Genomic DNA, 18,004 nt, shown 5'->3' with positions numbered 1-18,004 from the left:
AATCCATTTTGAATTTATTTTTGTGTATGGTGTTAGAAAGTGGTCCAGTCCTTCTTTTGCAAGTAACTGTCCAGTTTTCCCAGCACCATTTATTGAAGAGACTGTCTTTTTCCCCATTGTATATTCTTGTCTCCTTTGTTATAGATTAACCACATAAGCACGGGATTATTTCTGGGCTCTCTTTTCTGTCAGACCCTAGGCTCTTTAGAAGATACATGCTTTGCAAATACCTTGTTCTGTTCTGTGGGTTGTCTTTCCACTCTCTTGATAGTGCTTTTTTTTTTTTTTTTTTTAAGTGATTTCTATACCCAGCGTGGGGCTTGAACTCATAACCCCCAGATCAAGAGTCGCATGCCCTACTGACTGAGCCAGCCAGGTGCCCTTAATAGTGTCTTTTGATACACAAATTTTAAATTTTGATGAAGCCCTATTTACCTATTTTTTCCTTTGTTGTATTTTGTGTCCTACCTAGAAAACTGTTATCTAATTCAAGGTCAAGCAGATTTTCACCTGTTTCTTTCTAAGAATTTTATAGTTTTAGCATTTACATTTATGTTTTGATTCACTTGGAGTTAATTTTTGTGTGTGGTGTAAGGTAGGGATCTAGAGTCACCCTTTTGCATGTGGACATCCTGTTGTCTCAGCACCATCCGCTGGAGAGCCTATTCTTTCCCACGGAATGGTCTTTTTACCCTTGTCAGAAAATCAATTGTCGTAGATATGTTTATTTCTGGGCTCTCAATTTGATTCCATTAATCTATATGTTTATATGCCAATACCATACTGTTTTGATTACTGTAGCTTTGCAGTAAGTTTTAAAGTTGGGAAGTGTGAGTCCTCCAAATTTTTCTTCAAAATTGTTTCCACTATGTAGGATCTCTCATAATTGCATATGAATTTTAGACTCTGTTTTTCCATGCCCGCAAAAAAGCCATTGGAAATTTGACAGTGATTGCATTGGATTTCTAGATCGTTTTGGGGAGTATTGCCATTTTAACCACACTATGTCTTCCAATCTATGAGTATCAAATGTCTTTCCATTTATTTAGGTCTTATGTCTTCTTCAATTTCTTTCAGCAATATTTTGTAGTTCAGCAATATTGTCTAAGTATATACAATTCATTGTACAAGTCTTAGACTTCCTTGGTTAAACTTATTCCTAAGTATTTTATTCTTTTTGATGCTATTATACATGAAATTGCTTTAATTTACTTTTCAGATTTTTCATTAGGACCTCTGGAAATAAAACTGCTCTTTGCATGTTGATCTTGCATCCTGAAATATTGCTGAACTCATTTATCAATTCTAATATATTCTTTTTGTGTGGATTACTTACTTAGGATTTTCTATATATAAAGTCATGTCATCTGCAAATAGAGATTTTTAATTCTTCCTTTCTAATTTGGATGCCTTTTATTTCTTTCTCTTCCTAATTGTTCTTGCTGCAACTTCCAGTACAGCGGTGAATAGAAGTGGCAAAAGCAGGCATCCTTGTCTTGTTCCTAATCTGAGGGGAAAGCTTTCAGTCTTTTCCTGTTGACTATGATGTTAGCTGTGGGCTTTTCCGTAAGTGTACTTTACTATGTTAAGGATATCACCTTCTGTTCCTCTTTCAGTGTATTTAATCATGAAAGGGTGTTGTGAAATGCTTCTTCTGCATCAGGAGGACTTTATGTGTATTTCTCTGTGTGTGTTTTGCCTTCATCACACTAATGCAGTGTGGTCTGTTTTTCGTAAGTTGTACAAACTTTTGATTTCTGGGATCAATCTCACTTGGTCATGGTGTATTTTCCTTTTTAATACACTGCTAGATTTATGTTAACTTGGCTAGGAGTGGGGCAACCATAGGTGCCAGAGGCTTCAGATTCTGCTGGTATCCTTGTTTTTGTTCTCCTCTTGACTTTGGCCTCCCTAAATACTCCTCCTCAAGGAGAGGCTCTCTTGTAGCTCTCTCTGCTGCATACACTGTTTTTATACCAAAACCCTTTGATATGGTGGCAAGCCATGGGTGGGTGGGTAGGGGACTCTATAATCTTCCAATTAAATCTCAGTTTTAAGTCTCAGTTTTAGTGGGTCTGCATCTAGGGCCAGGAGTGACCCAAGTGTTTCTCCAGTGGTATAACTTTTTGCCTCCATGCCCTGTTCTCCCTCCCCTGGTTGCAGCATTTCCAATCTATTTCCTTGAAGCCCTGACCCCTGTTGATTGTTTTCTCCTCCTTAGTGAGACAGAAAGGTTAGAGGGAGGAATGTTCTTACCCCAGCCAGCATAAGACTCTGGTAAACTCTTTTCCCCAGGAGAGTAGTTTTTCTTCTAGGTATATTTCACAAGGGTGACCCTTCCCCTGCCAGAGCCTTAAAGGGATATTTCTTGGGTCACCACCATGTAAATCCAAATGGGTTTCTGGAGCTAATGGCATTGGAGATGTGGGGGACCTCTCATTCTCAGGCTAGCCCACACTCAACCTCCAACAATTCACCAAAACTATCATTTAAATGTTCCTGTATGTTTATGGCTCCAGCAGCTTCTGCTCCATGTAAGCAGAACTGGGCTGTCTTTCTGGATATGTCTGTCTCTCGAGATCAGTGTTGCAATTTGCCCAGTAACCTCAGTTCCCAGGAAGATAAGTTATTGATCTTCAGCTTGTGATTTTCAGCTTTTTCTTGTTAGAAGTGATGATTTTAAGCTGTTTACATGTCATAGCAGAAACCAGAAGTCCAAACAAGTTTCTGAATGCTAAGTAACTGAAGATTATTGAATGCAAACAAAATCACAAAAATCCTGTAACTGCTCAAATGTTGCAACATTTTTGTAATAATTATTTCAGTGTCAGTAGCAAGGATATCAGATGTTGTCCACAGCACTATGCAGAAATGCAGAGTATGGGCAGAACCACCACCATCTGCCATAGAATCCACTATACTTTGTTGTAACTTCGAATAAATTGTCTGCACTTTTGCACATCCAAAATTTGCATTTGTGTTATCGCTACCGAAAGCAGTACACTTTTCCTCATAACTTACTGAGTTTCTGCAAAAAGTTTATATTTCTGAAGTCTCACCTGGAAGGGATTTTACTTGCAATACCTTCTAAGCAAGCCTTTTTCACAAGAAAAACATTGCACAAGGAAAGGAACTTTTTTCCTGCGTTGTGATTACTTACATCTTGGGCTATGTTGTAACAAAATGAAGCATCTTTAGATCTTTAATAATCTCTGAAATAGTAAATAGAGCAATTACATTTTCATTACTGCAGTATTTTATGCTGACACTTGAAAATTCATTTGCAGTTTTAGAATGAGAAAAAACTCCTGGTATATGCAATCAGTCATTTGTGCTAAAAAGATTGATACACAGTGTTGATAATTACCACCTCTATGATTATTTTTATCTGAATTTCATCAGAAAATTTGTTACTTTATCCCTTTATAGTTGAGGTAATTATAAATCTCTTTATTTAGCTTTTAGTATGTGCTGGTTTATGACTTTCCACTAATTTTGATACTGAATGAACAGTTTCATACTATGAAAGTTTCATTTTTTAAAATTATTTTTTTTAGAGAGTGAGAAAGAGCATGAGCAGTGTGTGTGTGGAGGGGAGGGGCAGAGGGGAAGAGAGAATCCTAAGCAGGCTTAGCGTGGAGCCTGATGTCGGACTCCATCTGACGACCGAGATCATGACCTGAGCTGAAATCAAGAGTCAGACCCTTAACCCTGTAAGTTTCAAAAGGACGTTTCCTGATTTAATAGATACCCAATGTTCTGAGGATTAATGAAATTTATACTTGCTTTTAGGATTCAAAAACACAAAACACAGATAATAGCAATCATCACAAAAATTGGAAAATATTGAATAGGATAATCTCATGGCCTCATCAGCACATTTGTCACTCATGTGGCTGAGGTGATAACAGTAAATAGGGGTTGAGCTGTTGAAATGGTTGCAAACTAGCAACAAATTGAACTTGATATGTAATGCAGAAAAGGAAAACTTCATGTATGCCCGCAAGAGAAAGCTGTATTTGCAAGGAACATCCTCCCTGAAGAAAGCCAGAGTTGATCTCCTGCAAGGTTTTGGAAAGCTCGGTCTAGGGATTGGTGGATTTTCAAAAGTAGGTGTTTATATAGATTGACAAGACTTGCAAATGAGTTCGTGTGATCACTGGAATAAGGCTGTTCTTGACAGGCATACTTTCTGTGGTCACTGGAGTGAGACATTTGCTAACGACTGTCTAGAGGCATGAGATAAGTCTACTAGTTGGGTGACTTTCAGAAACTGGGGTCTATCATTAACTTGCTCACTTTCAGAAGCATGGCTGCTGGTGCTGATTTTCAGAGCACTGGTACTCACCCGAAGTTATCTCTAATTAAGAGTGATTATTTGTTTACAACCGGAGACTTTGGCCAAAAGAAGTCTTAGCCTTCTTTTAAGATGGAAAACAAGACCTGCAATTCACAGTCCCCCTGTGTGGTCTTCCCCCAGCCAAAAACACAGGAGACTTAAAGTATTGTTCAGATCTTTATTTGTGGAGGTACGGGTTTCAGCTAGCGTTGCCATTTAAGTAACCTAAGTGCCAATTACTGAAGCAGAAAAAGAACTCTAACTGCTGAATTTTCATTATTGGGGGAAAAAAAGCCCCCACAACTGATTACACTAAGGGCAACCTGCCAAAGTCAATCCAGGATGCAGGACAAAATCATTAAATACGAGACCTGTCCTATATAGACAGCCTATCTGGCAGCCCTACTTGGGTCATCTTAGTCTCGTCACTCACCAACCTCATCTACTTGCTTGTGAACACCATGTCTCATTTACTCAATGCCTTACCTGTGTCCTGTTCTCTACCCATCCGTCCCATGGGAGTCTGGTCTCTCATTCATGTACCACCTGAATTACAATAGCCCACATTTCTAGGCGTCCACCTGTACAGCTTTCTTCAACCCCCTAAATCCATCTTCTACACATTGTTGCCAGAACAATCTTCACCAATTTTGGATACAATTCTAACTTCTTCACATGGCAAATAAGCCGTGAGTTATATGGCGTGTGTGTCCCACTCCAACTTAGCGTCTCCTGCTCATTAGTTCCATATTTGCGTTTTCACGAAGGTGCCGTGACCGCCTACCCACCTGTACCTTCACGCATGCGGTCTCTGCTTCACCCTCTGCAGAGCTGCTGTTCTTCCAAAACCTGGCTTAGCCACACTGCCTCTGGAGACTTTGTCTCCAGGTTTTCTTGGTTAGGCTTGACCTCCTCTTTCTTCATGCTGCACAAATCCCTAACATTCTTGCAATGCAACATACTATCGTTAACTTACCTATTTGCTTGTTAAAGCCACTTACATACTGTGATCGATTAATTGGCTTCCTCACTGCTAGTTTGTCAACTCTGTCCTTTCCCCAAATTCACGGCATCTCTAAGGGCTGTGTCTTTCTTCGTAAGGCTCCCAGTATGCAGTATAGTACCTGCCCCAGAGCTGGGGTTAAAAAAAATTACTGTTTATAATTCCTTTTATTTTCCTGAAGTTGTGTGATACAGAACACCAAGTAAGGGAAAACCTACTTCTTAGGTCATAAAATAATCAATGTACCTTTCAATATTTTGGCACAGCTATTAGATTCATTAAATTTCTTTTGCTAGCTCCTTCCATTGTGAATTTATAGATATTTAATAGCTTTAAACTTGAAAGAATTGCTTATTTTTCCCATTTAATGTACCCAGGATGACAGCTCGCAGTACCTAGCTGGCATACTTTCTTCATAAATGACCTCACAGCTAAACAAATAAAATTCGAGAACAGCATTAGCAATTGGTTAGAAAATTCCCAATCCATAGCAATTACTAGAAGAACACAGGATGAAGACAACAGACTTTTATTTCTATTTTTAAATGAAATCCATGCACAGAATTTGACATCAGGTCAGGAAAAGGACAAACCCCAGAAACGGAGAGGTAGTTCACAGCTCTTTTTTGTTGTTGTTTTTAATCTTTTATTTGGTCCTTTTCTCTAAAAGTGTAGAATTCAATCACATCTTTTATATGCTATTAAATGTTAGTTGTAAAAAAAAAAAGTATTACCAATTTATAAGTTTCTTTTTAATGAGAAATCCAGTGCACACCTCCCCTCACCCAGATGTTTAGGTATCTCGTGTACACTGCTCTAGAAAGAATTATTTTACAAATGCCCAAAGTCAGTGTCTCCACTTGTGAATTCTTCATTTCAGGTTATTTTCAAAAGTGCCTGGCAGGCATGAACACTTCCTACTTTCCTCATTATCTATTACATAGTCAAGGCTTATCCTTGGAATCTGGTATCTGATGAGGCCTACATCACAGAAAGGTTTTCCCTATCCATTACTTCTGTTGTATCACTCTCGGGTATTCTGATGAGCTTTGGTTTAAGGCTTTCACACATGCAAATCTACTTCCTAGGGGTTCTCCTCGATATGAATTTTGTAATGATTAGTAAGAGATGACCTGTGATTGAAAAGTTTCCCGCATGTAGTACATTCATATGGTTTCTCTCCAGTATGAATTCTCTGATGGGCAATACGTGATGAGCTCTGTCTGAAAGTCTTCCCACATGTGTTACATTTAAAGGGCTTCTCTCCTGTATGAATCCTCCGATGCTGAATAAGAGCTGAACTTTGGCCGAAAGATATCCCGCATTCCTCACACCGATATGGTTTCTCTCCTGTGTGAATTCTCTGATGATTACTAAGGGATGAGTTACACCTGAATGTTTTCCCGCACTCGTTGCATTTATAGGGTCTTTCTCCGGTATGCATCCTCTGATGTTGAATGAGAGCTGAACTCTGTCGGAAGGCTTTCCCACACACTTTACATTTACACGGTTTCTCTCCAGTGTGAATTCTTTCATGAATGATAAGCGTCGAGTGAGAACTTAAGGCTTTGCCGCATTCATTACAGTTATAAAACTTCTCACCGGTATGAATTATCCGGTGTCTATTAAGTCTTGAAATAGAAGTGAAACCTTTTCCACATTCGTTACACCGATAGGGCTTTTCTCCAGTGTGAATTCTTTCGTGCTGGATAAGAGATGCACTCTGACTGAAGGCTCTCCCACATTCACTGCACTTGAAAGGTTTCTCTCCCGTGTGAATCCTCTGATGATAACGAAGGGATGAGCTAGACTTAAAGGTGTTGCCACATTCATTACATAAATAGGACTTCTTTCTGAGATGAATTCTCTGACATCCGGGAAGGGATGTGCTGGATGCCTTCCTACCTGGATTGTATCTATGGGGATTTTCTCCAGCGTGGATTTTTTGATGTATGAAAAGGCCAGACCTTCTGCTGAAGGATTTACCACATTCTTTACATCTGTAGGATTTCTCCACAGTGTGGGTTCTTAGGTGTTTGTAAAGGGATGTACTCAGAGTGAAGGCTTTCCCACATTCTTTACACACGTAGGGCTTCTCTCCAGTGTGAGTTATCTGATGCTGAATGAGAGCTGAACTTTGGTTGAAGGCTTTCGAACATTCTCTACATTTAAATAATTTCTCTCCGCTATGGTTTTTCTCATGTTTGCGAAGAGATGAAGTGTTAATGAAGGTTTTTTCACATATGTTACATTTATAGCGTTTCTCTGCGGTGTTGATTTTTGGTTGATTAAGCAAATATGGATTCTGTTTGAAGCTGTTTCCTTGTATTTCACATTTTGGTGGTGTTTTTTCTCTGGGAACCATCTGTTGCCTAACAAGGACCGACTTTGGGCTAAAGTTTTGGCCAAATTCATTATTTTTATGGCTTCTTTCTACAATGAGGATTTTTTTGTGGGTAACTGAAACTGCCTGAATACTTTCTTTTTTCTCCTGCTTTTTCTCTAATCTGTCTTCATAAATGCAGGGTTTTTCTGATTTAAAGTCCCAGGGTCCATTTCTTCTGGATCTTCTCATCATCAACTCCTGAAAAGAACAATCCTGCGTCTGAGTTGACTTCGTGGTTTTGTGACTGCTCTTCCATCCTGGAGGGGGAAAAAAAACTAAAGATGTTTCATGTAATATGGTTTCTGGCTACTGAGACTAAATGTAGAGAAAAAACTAAGTATTGATGGTATTTATTTATTTATTTGAGAGAGAGAGACACAGCAGGAGAGGGAACACAAGCAGGGGGAGTGGGAGAGGGAGAAGCAGGCTTCCTGCGGAGCAGGGAGCCCGATGCGGGGCTCGATCCCAGGACCCCTGGATCATGACCTGAGCCGAAGGCAGACGCTTAAAGACTGAGCCACCCAGGCATCCCAAGTATTAATTTATTTAAATAGGTTCTTTATCTGGCCAACTATAAGAGGAAAACATAAAAGATTCAAGCGATAGAGAAAAAGAATCAACGGGAACTGAAGTACTATGGTGGAGAAAAGAATAAAACAAACCTATTTAAAGAAGGTGAGTGTTAAGAGCAACCAGGGGAGCACGAATTGGGAAAGGCAGCCTGGGATCAGTCCAAAGCCATCCTGGGCTCTGAAATTATTTTCATGACATTTCTCTTCATTGTGTGTAATCTTCCTAATCTGTAAAGTCTTCCCCACTTTCCCTCATGCCCAATTCCTTTGTATCCTTCAGACAGTTCAAAAGTTAATAGAGTCCTTTCTTTCTTTTTTTTTTTTTTTAAGATTTTATTTATTTATTTGACAGAGACAGAGCCAGGGAGCACAAGTGGAGGGAATGACAGAGGCAGAGGGAGAAGCAGGCTTCCCACTGAGCAGGGAGCCCGATGTGGGGCCTGATCCCAGGACCCTGGGATCATGACCTGAGCCGAAGGCAGACGCTTAACCATCTGAGCCACCCAGGTGTCTCAACGGAGTCCTTTCTTGACTCTGAGTTTCTATAGTCCATTCCCCTTATTATAGCACTTACCACAGTATTTAAAATACATATTCTATACCTTTGTATATATATAATTACACATCTACCTACATCTAAATATATTAGACTTTCCTTTTCTACCGTAAGTATTCTCTGCAAGCAGATTAGCTTGCCCTATTTACAGATCCTCCTGATGACACCTAAATTATACATGAAATGTTTTGTTAATTTTCCTTAATTACTTATATATTCCTAATCTGAACAATGTCAAATAGTCTCAATTCCTTATTTCATACACATGCACACACACACAAATACACATGATTCAAACATTTGAGGTTGCCTTACAGGACAGGACATTACATGAGTGATGGGAGATCATCGTATGGGTGGTTACATTCAGGGCCAGTTCAAACAGGAACGAGTTATGGTGTTAATCTAGAGGTCCTGCAGGTAGGCATGAAGCTGAAAGGTGCAAGCCAGAAAGGCAGCCTTGCTAATGCATCAAGCAAAAGAGGCTATGCAGACAGTGTGGAAAAGAGTCAAAGGTAAACAAGATGGGCACAAATACAAAAAGGTAAAAAAGGGCTAGCACGATAGAGTGGTAAAGAACAGAATTGAGGGGCGCCTGGGTGGCTCAGTCATTAAGCGTCTGCCTTCGGCTCAGAGTTTCATAAACTATTAAATTCTGCCAGGGAATGGCTGTGCATGGCATGTCCTCCTGGGCCGGGGAGAACCATTTAAAGGGCTCCTCTGCACCTCACTGTGGCTGAGATTCCTATCAGACGTTCCCTTTCTCACCCGTGTATGACTTCTCTCTGCTTGGTGATCATAATGCATTCTGCTTTTCTCTTTTCTACCAGCTTTACTTCTCGGTCTCCTTCCTGAATAACATTTTCTCTTCCCTCTTTAAAATCTGGAATTTTCCCCTCCACTCTGTTACACCCTCCTTGGCTCATTTTACATGCACTCATGCCTTTACTATTTTTTTTTTTAAGTTTATTTTTTTTAATTTATTCATTTGAGAGAGAGAGCGCATGCGCAAGCAAGAGCATGAGCTGGGGGAGGGGCAGAAGGAGAGGGAGAGGCAGGATCCCCACTGAGCAGGGAGCCCGATGCGGGGCTCAATCCCAGGACCCTGGAATCATGACCTGAGCCGAAGGCAGACACTTAACCAACTGAGCCACCCAGGTGCCCCAATGTCTTTACTACTTATTTTAAGGGAAAGGAGTGTTTTACTTTCTGCCCAACACCTTCCTTGTTCCTTCCCCAACGAAGTCTTGCTAACTTAAGAGTAAAGCCCTGAGCACTGGGCCAGATGCCTTCGTGGTATTTTGTTTCTCATGCTTCACCATTCGTACCATAGTCTCCTCACTACTCTCCTGGCCTCAAGTCTTGCTCTCTACTAATTTAGTCTCCACACTGCAACCTGAGCAATCTTTTTAAAATCCACATCTTAGCATGCTGCAAACTTCCTTAAGATTCTCCAAATTTATCTTCAATAATTCATATATAAGGGCCAGTGTACTTAATGCAGTGAACCAGGTGTTTCATGATCCTACCTCTGTCCATCTCTGTTCTCCTCTCCCTTCCCTGGCTTCTTGCCAGGTATGTAAAACTCCATGCAGTTTCTGGGACACTCCTTTTTTTAAGTAGGCTCTATGCCCAACAAGAAACCCAACGTGGGGACGCCTAGGTGGCTCAGTTGGTTGGGCGACTGCCTTCGGCTCAGGTCATGATCCTGGAGTCCCTGGATCAAGTCCCGCATCAGGCTCCCTGCTCGGCAGGGAGTCTCCTTCTCCCTCTGACCCTCCTCCCTCTCATGCTCTCTGTCTCTCATTCTCTCTCTCGCACATAAATAAAATCTTAAAAAAAAAAAAAAAAGAAACCCAACGTGGGGCTTGAACTCACGACCCTGAGATCAAGAGTTGGGATGCTTAACCCATGGAGCCACTCAGGTGCTCCTTAGTTTTGCATATGGTGGAGATGTCCTTTCCATTCACAAATATTTAGTAAGTGCCTATTATAGACTAGCTAACATTCTCGGGAATATAGATAATGTCATGACTGAGACAGAGTTCCGGCCTTTCAGGAGCTTATACTTTGGGGGGTGTGTGTGTGTGTGTGCACAGGCACGCTGGGGGAGAGGGGATGAAGTGACAAACAGTAAGTAAATGAAAGCTGTGTGGATATGTGAAGAAAGAGCTTCCCAGGCAAAGGAAACAGCAAACACAGAAGTGGGGTGACTTCTGAGGAACTGCAAAGAGGCTGTGTGGGTACACAGCAAGAGGGACGACGCTAAGTAAGACTGGAGCACCAGGAAGGGGCAAATCAGGAAAGGCCTCGTGGTGAGGAGTTTGGAATTCCGTTCTTTTTTTTAAAAAAAGGTTTATTTATTTGAGAGAGAGCATGCACGCAAGCGGGGGTGGGGAGGGGGTGCAGAGGGAGAGAGGCAGGGCTCAATCCCACGACCCTGAGATCATGACCTGAGCCAAAATCAAGAGTCCGATGCTCACCCGACTGAGCCCCCCAGGTGCCCCTGGAATTTTATTCTAAGCACGATGGGAAGCCAGAGGGAAAGGACATGCTCACTCAGGTGGACCACCGTGTAGATAACGGTCTGGTGAGGCCCAAGTGGACGCAGGGAGGGGAGCAAGCACTCAGGCGGCTGCTGGAGTTATCTGGCTGAGCGAGGGGGTGGAGGCATAGACCATGCAGCCGGCTATCCTATTAAGGAGGTGATAACACGACCCGGCTTGCTGGCAGACGGTGTGGGGCACTGAGCAGGAATAAAGCAGTTAAGAGATCACTCCTAGGTTTCCGGCCTGAAAATGATGAATGCTGCACAAGCCACTGAGAACAGAAGGGCAGAAAAGGGGCAGGTCTGGGGGTGCATTCGGTTTCCGACATGTTTGTGGTGGCTGAGGCGCCTTCACGTCTAGACCCTCAAGGAGGACGCTGAGACCGTCAGTTGTATGTACTCTGGAGATCAGGGACGAGGTGGGAGCTACAGGGAGGTATCTGGGAGTCCTCAGTAGGTACATTTTATTTAAAGCTGAAGCACGAACACTCACTTAGGCATGGCCACATCAGAGGTCAAGAAAGGGAGGAAAATCAGAACACGGTGCTCCAGAAGCCAAAGGAAGAAAGTACTGCAGGGAGGAGTGAGCGAGCAACTCTGGAAACAAGCTGAGGACCAGAAACTTAACCCTGCCTGTGCCCAAGTGGAGACTGACTGGGATTTAGTGGCCGTGCTTTTTGGGAATGTGAGGAAGAAAGCCACCATGGAGCACACAGAGGAGACGGGGAGATGACAAGATGGAAACATCAATACAGAGACGCTCTTGAAAAGTTTTGTTTAGAGCTGAACAGGGAAATGGGACACCGGGAATTTCTCTGTTTTAATGGAAGTGATCACAGCTACGAGGGTCCATATCCACACTGGGCAACTCACCTCAACACCACCTGGAGTGCCCACGCCTTAGCCCTGATTCGGGTTTCCCACCGCAGTGGACACGAGACCCAGACTGTGGAAATCCTAACTGTTCCTTATGATCTGCTTAGTGTGTTCACAGCCCCACAGATCTGTCTCTGGAAGCGTAGTGTGACTTTTGTTCTGTTCTAGAGTCCAGCCTGGGCCTGAGCTACGGCATGAGCAAGGCTAGGACGGAGTCAGAAGTCTGGAGGCCAGAGCGACCTTGCTCTGTGACCCTGACTGGCGCCTAGCATCAGTTCTCGACTCTCCTCCCTAGGCTCGTAGGACACTCTGGAAGTCTCTCCCTGGCCTTCTCTCCCCACTCCCACACCTCCTGCGTGAGGGACTATCCTGACTCCTCTCAGAACACTTTAAACAGCTATTTCCAACTGCCTGCTAGACTTGCCATTTGAGTATCTTTTCAAATTTAGACTGCCCAGATCTGAACCCAGTGCATTCCTTTTCAAACCTTTTTTCTGTTTCCCAGCACAGAATCCCACCATGAGCTTTTCAGTGACTAAGCCATAAATCGTTTCATCTCAGATTCTTCCCTCCTCTTCATTCCAAGTCTGGTGAGTCAACAAATTCTCTTCAACCTCTTCTCTAAGATGTCGCTAACAACCGTCATTAAGACATCCAAATTCAGGGTCTCCTTACTCCATAGTGACATTGCTACTGATCCTTGGTTTGATCCTTTGACTCCAGTTTCTCATGTATCCGGGATTATCTCCCACTGGATTTATCCCTCTTACTACATGTAACTCCTCTTATTCCTTCAAAAAGCACCGACCGCTCCTTATTTAATTCATTCATCAAATACTTAAAAAGCACCTACATATGCCAGGCTCTCTCCTACGCACTGGTGATCCATCAGACCTTCCAGATCCGGTAATGAAAAGAAACAGTTCACGTCTTCAGGGAGTTCCCAGCTTGACATTAGAGACAAAGAAGGAACAGGCCATCACATCGCAATGTGATGATTTTTACAACAAAATGACAAGGTAGAAATGGACGTGAATGTGAGCTTAGACCACCATCCAAACTACCCTCAGTGGAGGGTGCAAACGGGGAAGGGGTACAGGTGGTGGTCAGAGTGTTTTGGAAGAAACCTCTAAGATGGGATTTTAAAGGATTAGCCAGATAGTGTGAGGGCTGAAGCAGCATCAGTGTCTTTGAACCCGGCCAGCTTTCTGGACTTCGTTCCTAACGTATCCGTCCCCACCCTATCCCGTAGTTGGTCAGATTCAGAGTCACTCCTATAAAATGTCCTATGCATTTCTCAGAGACTTTCTACAGAGTCTGAGGACTCAGGGAGCTACGTGCCGGGAATTATACCTAACACCAGGACGGGGTAGCATACACAGTTACAAACCTCCTCCGTAATGTCTGTGTTGGTGAAAAAGAGAAATGCTGTTCTAGAAATTTTGTTGCTAATGCTAACTTTTAAAGCTTTTTATTATGGAAAATGGTCAACATGTACAAAAAAGGAGAGTGAACTGTACAGCGAACCTCCCAGCCAGCTTCCACAATCACTACTGCTATTTCAACTACTGGCTTGTTACGAGTTGAACTGTGTCACCCAAAAAGGCTACGCTGAAGCTGTAAGTTCAGTAACTCAGATTGTGACCTTATTTGGAAACGGTGTCCTTGAAGATTAATTAAGTTAAGATCACGTCATCAGGTCCTAATCCGCTATGACTGGGGTCCTCAGAGAAGGGAAGTCCAGACACAGGCCCGCACGGTGAAGGCACACGGGAAGACCACCGAGCGACAGGAGCAGCAGAAATGGGAGCGACACAGCCACAAGCCAACGAAGATGGCGGCCACGCCCGAAGCTAGGAAGAGCCACGGGAGGAACGTACCGGAGTCTCGGGGGGGCACGGCCCTGTCAATGCCCTGGTTTTGAACTTCTAGCCTCCATAACTGTGAGACAGTAAGTTTCTGTTGTTTCAAGCCACATGGTCTGTGGTACTCGATAGAGCAGGTGGAACATACTCCTACACGCCCCTCCATCTCTTCTGACAGAGTACGGATGGTAAATCCCAAATATTCTATCATTTCACCCATGAAAGGTCAGAACACACTTCTCAAAGCTAAGAACTCTCCTCGGAAACACAGCCACATGATCTTACTGAGACAGGGAAACTGAGGAGAGCCCATGATGGACCGCGTTTTTGGCTGCCTCTGTTCTTGCTACGACCCGCACCCCCATCTTTCGCATGCATTAGTGTACGTCCTCCTTGTAAAGGTCAAGGGGTTAATGATTTCTCTGGAGTCTTCCAGCACAACAGGTAACATCTAAGGAATGACAGGGAAAGGTAAGGTCCTCAGGTACATCATGTACGTTTTCCAAGACCACTGACCATATAGACACCTTGACCCAAGACGCCTGCCTCCAGGAAGTAAGTGACTTACAGAGGACACCTGAGCACTCGTCCTTATTTCGGCCAGTTCCTGGATGCCTGAGAGGACACGTACACCAGACCACCGTCCTCAATAAAAACCTCAGACCCTAAGCAAAGATGGGACTCACTCTTCTTTCCTGAGTCTCCCAGACATTGTCTGTATCTGCCCTCTCTTTGTATCTTCAATAAACTTTGCTAGAGTTTTATTTCTACCCTGTGCGATGCCAAGGACCCTCTTGGCTGGTCCTGGGGGACCACCTCTGGGTCCTCAGATCTGGCCTGCCTATTGTTTTGAAGTTCCTTTTGCCTATAAGGTAATTAAAAGCTGTGTACCAATTCCCATGTAGGGGGAGAGAGGCGGTTCCCACACTAACAACAAGCAATTCTTGGACACCAACTGGGTGTCCTGTAATTCAACTCAACTAGCTACCTGGAGATAGCATCAGACCCCACCGGTTAAGGGCTCAGTCCTCCAAGACTGTCCCCTGTCCCCTTCACACACCAGTTGTAAGCCCAAATTATCATCTGTGCTTTCGATCAGTGGGTTATAAATCAGAGGTTTCCACAACCCCCTCCTTGGTTTTGATTAATTAGCTAGAGTGGCTCACAGAACTCAAATTTTTTTCTTCCTAGATCACTCGTTTATTATAAAAGGATGTAACTCAGGACCAGCCAGCTGGAAGAGAGCATCGGGCAATGTTCAGGGGAAAAGGCGAGGAGCTTCCATACCCTGTCTGGGTGTACCACTCTCCCCAGACCTTCACGTGTTAGCCAACCAGGAAGCTCTCTGAACCCTGTCCTTTTGGGTTTTTCTGGGGCCTTAAATACACAGGCATGATGGACTAAATCACTGCCCCCTGCAACTGATTCAAGGAGCAGGTCCAGGGGCTGGGACTGAAAATTCCAACACTAACCACAGGGTTGATTCCCTAGCAACCAGCGCCCATCCTTGGGTGGGGTCCAAAAGCCACTCACTGACATAACAAGTCACCTTTATGGCTCTCGTCACTTAGGAAATTCCAAGGGTTTTAGGAGCTCTGTGCCAGAAATGGATGAAGACCAATTATATATTATTATGAATCAAAATGTCACAGATAGAAATCGCTCAGGAAGTTTATTCAAACTGCTGTGATAAGAATTATTTCAAATGCCTTTGTATGTGACTCAGCCACCAACCTGAAAGGCAATTAGGGTCATTTGTTTCATTTTGCTTGCGATATTTGTGGACATTTTCATTTGATTTCTGGTTTTATACTTTTATAAAAAACAGTTTTGAGTTCCGAAGTCAAAATTATGAAAAGGCAGCTTTAAACAATTCTAGATCCTATCCCTGTTCTCTTCGTCCTTTTTTTTTTTTCTTTTCTGCCTTCATCAGTAACCATTTTTATTGATCTACTTTTACTTTTTTTTTTTTTCTTTTTGGTGATGAGGCAGAAGAGGCTTTTCTCTCCTTTTTTAAAACCTAATAGACACTTTCTTTTGTCTTTTTTATTGTTATGTTAATCACCACACATTACATCATTAGTTTTTGATGTAGTGTTCCATGATTCATCGTTTGCGCATAACACCCACTGCTCCATGCAGAACATGCCCTCTTTAATACCCATCACCAGGCTAACCCATCCTCCCACCCCCTCCCCTCTAGAACCCTCAGTTTGTTTTTCAGAGTCCATAGTCTCTCATGGTTCATCTCCCCCTCCGATTCCCCCCCTTTATTCTTCCCCTCCTGCTATCTTTTTTTTTTTTTTTAATATATAATGTATTATTTGTTTCAGAGGTACAGATCTGTGATTCAACAGTCTTACACAATTCACAGTGCTCACCATAGCACATACCCTCCCCAAGGTCTATCACCCAGCCACCCCATCCCTCCCACCCCCCACCTCTTTTGTCGTTTTGGTATTTCCTCCTTCCTGAGCTAAAAGTACGTGTTTCCACCTATGAATATGTTGTGGAGATCACCCCGTAGCGGAATTTACAGAGGTCTTCCTCAAAGAAGTCTGCGTGAACATGCCACAGTTTATTCAACCAGATTCCTCTGTTAACTCAAACTGCGATCCATCTCAGGACTTTACACAGATATGTGATAAAGGTACAGCTTTAAATCAATATCCATCACGCGAATCACAATCATACCATTTATAAAATCCTAGCCCGAACCAGGCCTGCTGGGCTAACATGATCCAAAGCCAAATACAACCGAAGTCACTCCAAGCTCCCCCACAGAGAGAGGAAGCCCTCTACGGGGGGCCATGGAGAGTTTCAACAGACACCAGGTGACGGGCAAAATAACGTGCGCTGTGTAATCAGAGTGGACACAGGAAAACGAGAGGATATATACAACTGTATGTGCATAAGAGCTCCTCCTCCACATCCGCTCTGGCGCACTATCTCACACCCGCTCCCTTCCTCCCGCCCATCACCCCCTCGCACCCCCTCCTGGCTTCTGTCCTCAGCCACCTTGCTAAAGCAGCCACGACCTCCAGGGGGCTGAGACAAAACGCTGGGCAGTTCCCCCCTAACCAAACTGTCAGCAGCGGCTCACAGTGACCCCTTGTTTGCCTTGAGCGGCCCTCTTCCTAGGCTCCGGTGACCCCCCCGCTTTACTCCACATTCCTCTCCCTTCCCACCAGCCTCAATTTCCTCTGTGCACTCGTGTTCCCCTGCATAATCTTCAGTCCTGGGGGGTCCATCAGGGTTTAGTCCTTGGACCCTAATTCTCTTTGTTCTGCACTCTTTCTGTGCGCCCATTTCTATTCCAAACACATACGCAAGGCAAGACTTCTCTCCACACCCAGTGATATAAGAGCCCACTCAAAATAGCAACTTAGATGTCTCGACGACTCAAATTCAACATGCCTAAAACTGAATTCACGATCATTCCCTCCAACCTGTATAACCAACCCCTTGTCTCTAGAAACGGCACGAGTTCTGAATCAAAACTCTAAGAGGCATCCTTAACACCTCTCTCTCAGCATGGAGCTCACACACCGTCCATCACGGGACAGGAAAGCAGGGGGTGCGGGTCTGAACCCGGATCGTCCCCCTTTCAGCAGCTCTCCGTCCCCAACTTCCCTGTCAGCCGCCTCTCCCATTTCTCTCCTCTGATGACTTTTCAGGCTCAGCCAGTCTTCTTTCCTAACCCACCTCGTAAATGGTGAGGTTTCCTGGCATTCTGTCCTCTGCTCTGTGTCCTCGCCTGGTCAGCTTGAGGCGTCAGATGCCACCATTGTGCCGACGGCTCCCTGACCTCTCTTCCGAGTTCCCACAGACCTCATACAACTGTCCGCCGGCATCTCTC

General features: G+C 43.6%; 1 protein-coding gene across 1 annotated transcript in view; it reads right to left on the bottom strand.

Annotated features, from left to right (window-relative positions):
• Positions 1 to 5,862: 5,862 nt before the first annotated feature.
• The window catches only part of LOC116626448 (zinc finger protein 354A-like), an 18,619-nt gene continuing 6,477 nt past the window's right edge, over positions 5,863 to 18,004 (bottom strand). Inside the window, exon 2 of the mRNA XM_032395771.1 lies at positions 5,863 to 8,034. Coding sequence (XP_032251662.1) covers positions 6,427 to 8,034 — 1,608 coding nt within the window. The 3' untranslated portion in view covers positions 5,863 to 6,426. The remainder of the gene's footprint in view (positions 8,035 to 18,004) is intronic.

Source organism: Phoca vitulina, unplaced genomic scaffold (assembly GCF_004348235.1).
Source record: "Phoca vitulina isolate PV1807 unplaced genomic scaffold, GSC_HSeal_1.0 scaffold87, whole genome shotgun sequence".
Taxonomy (NCBI): domain Eukaryota; kingdom Metazoa; phylum Chordata; class Mammalia; order Carnivora; family Phocidae; genus Phoca; species Phoca vitulina.
Note: the sequence above shows the minus strand (reverse complement) of the source record. Positions and strands in the feature narration are given on the sequence as shown.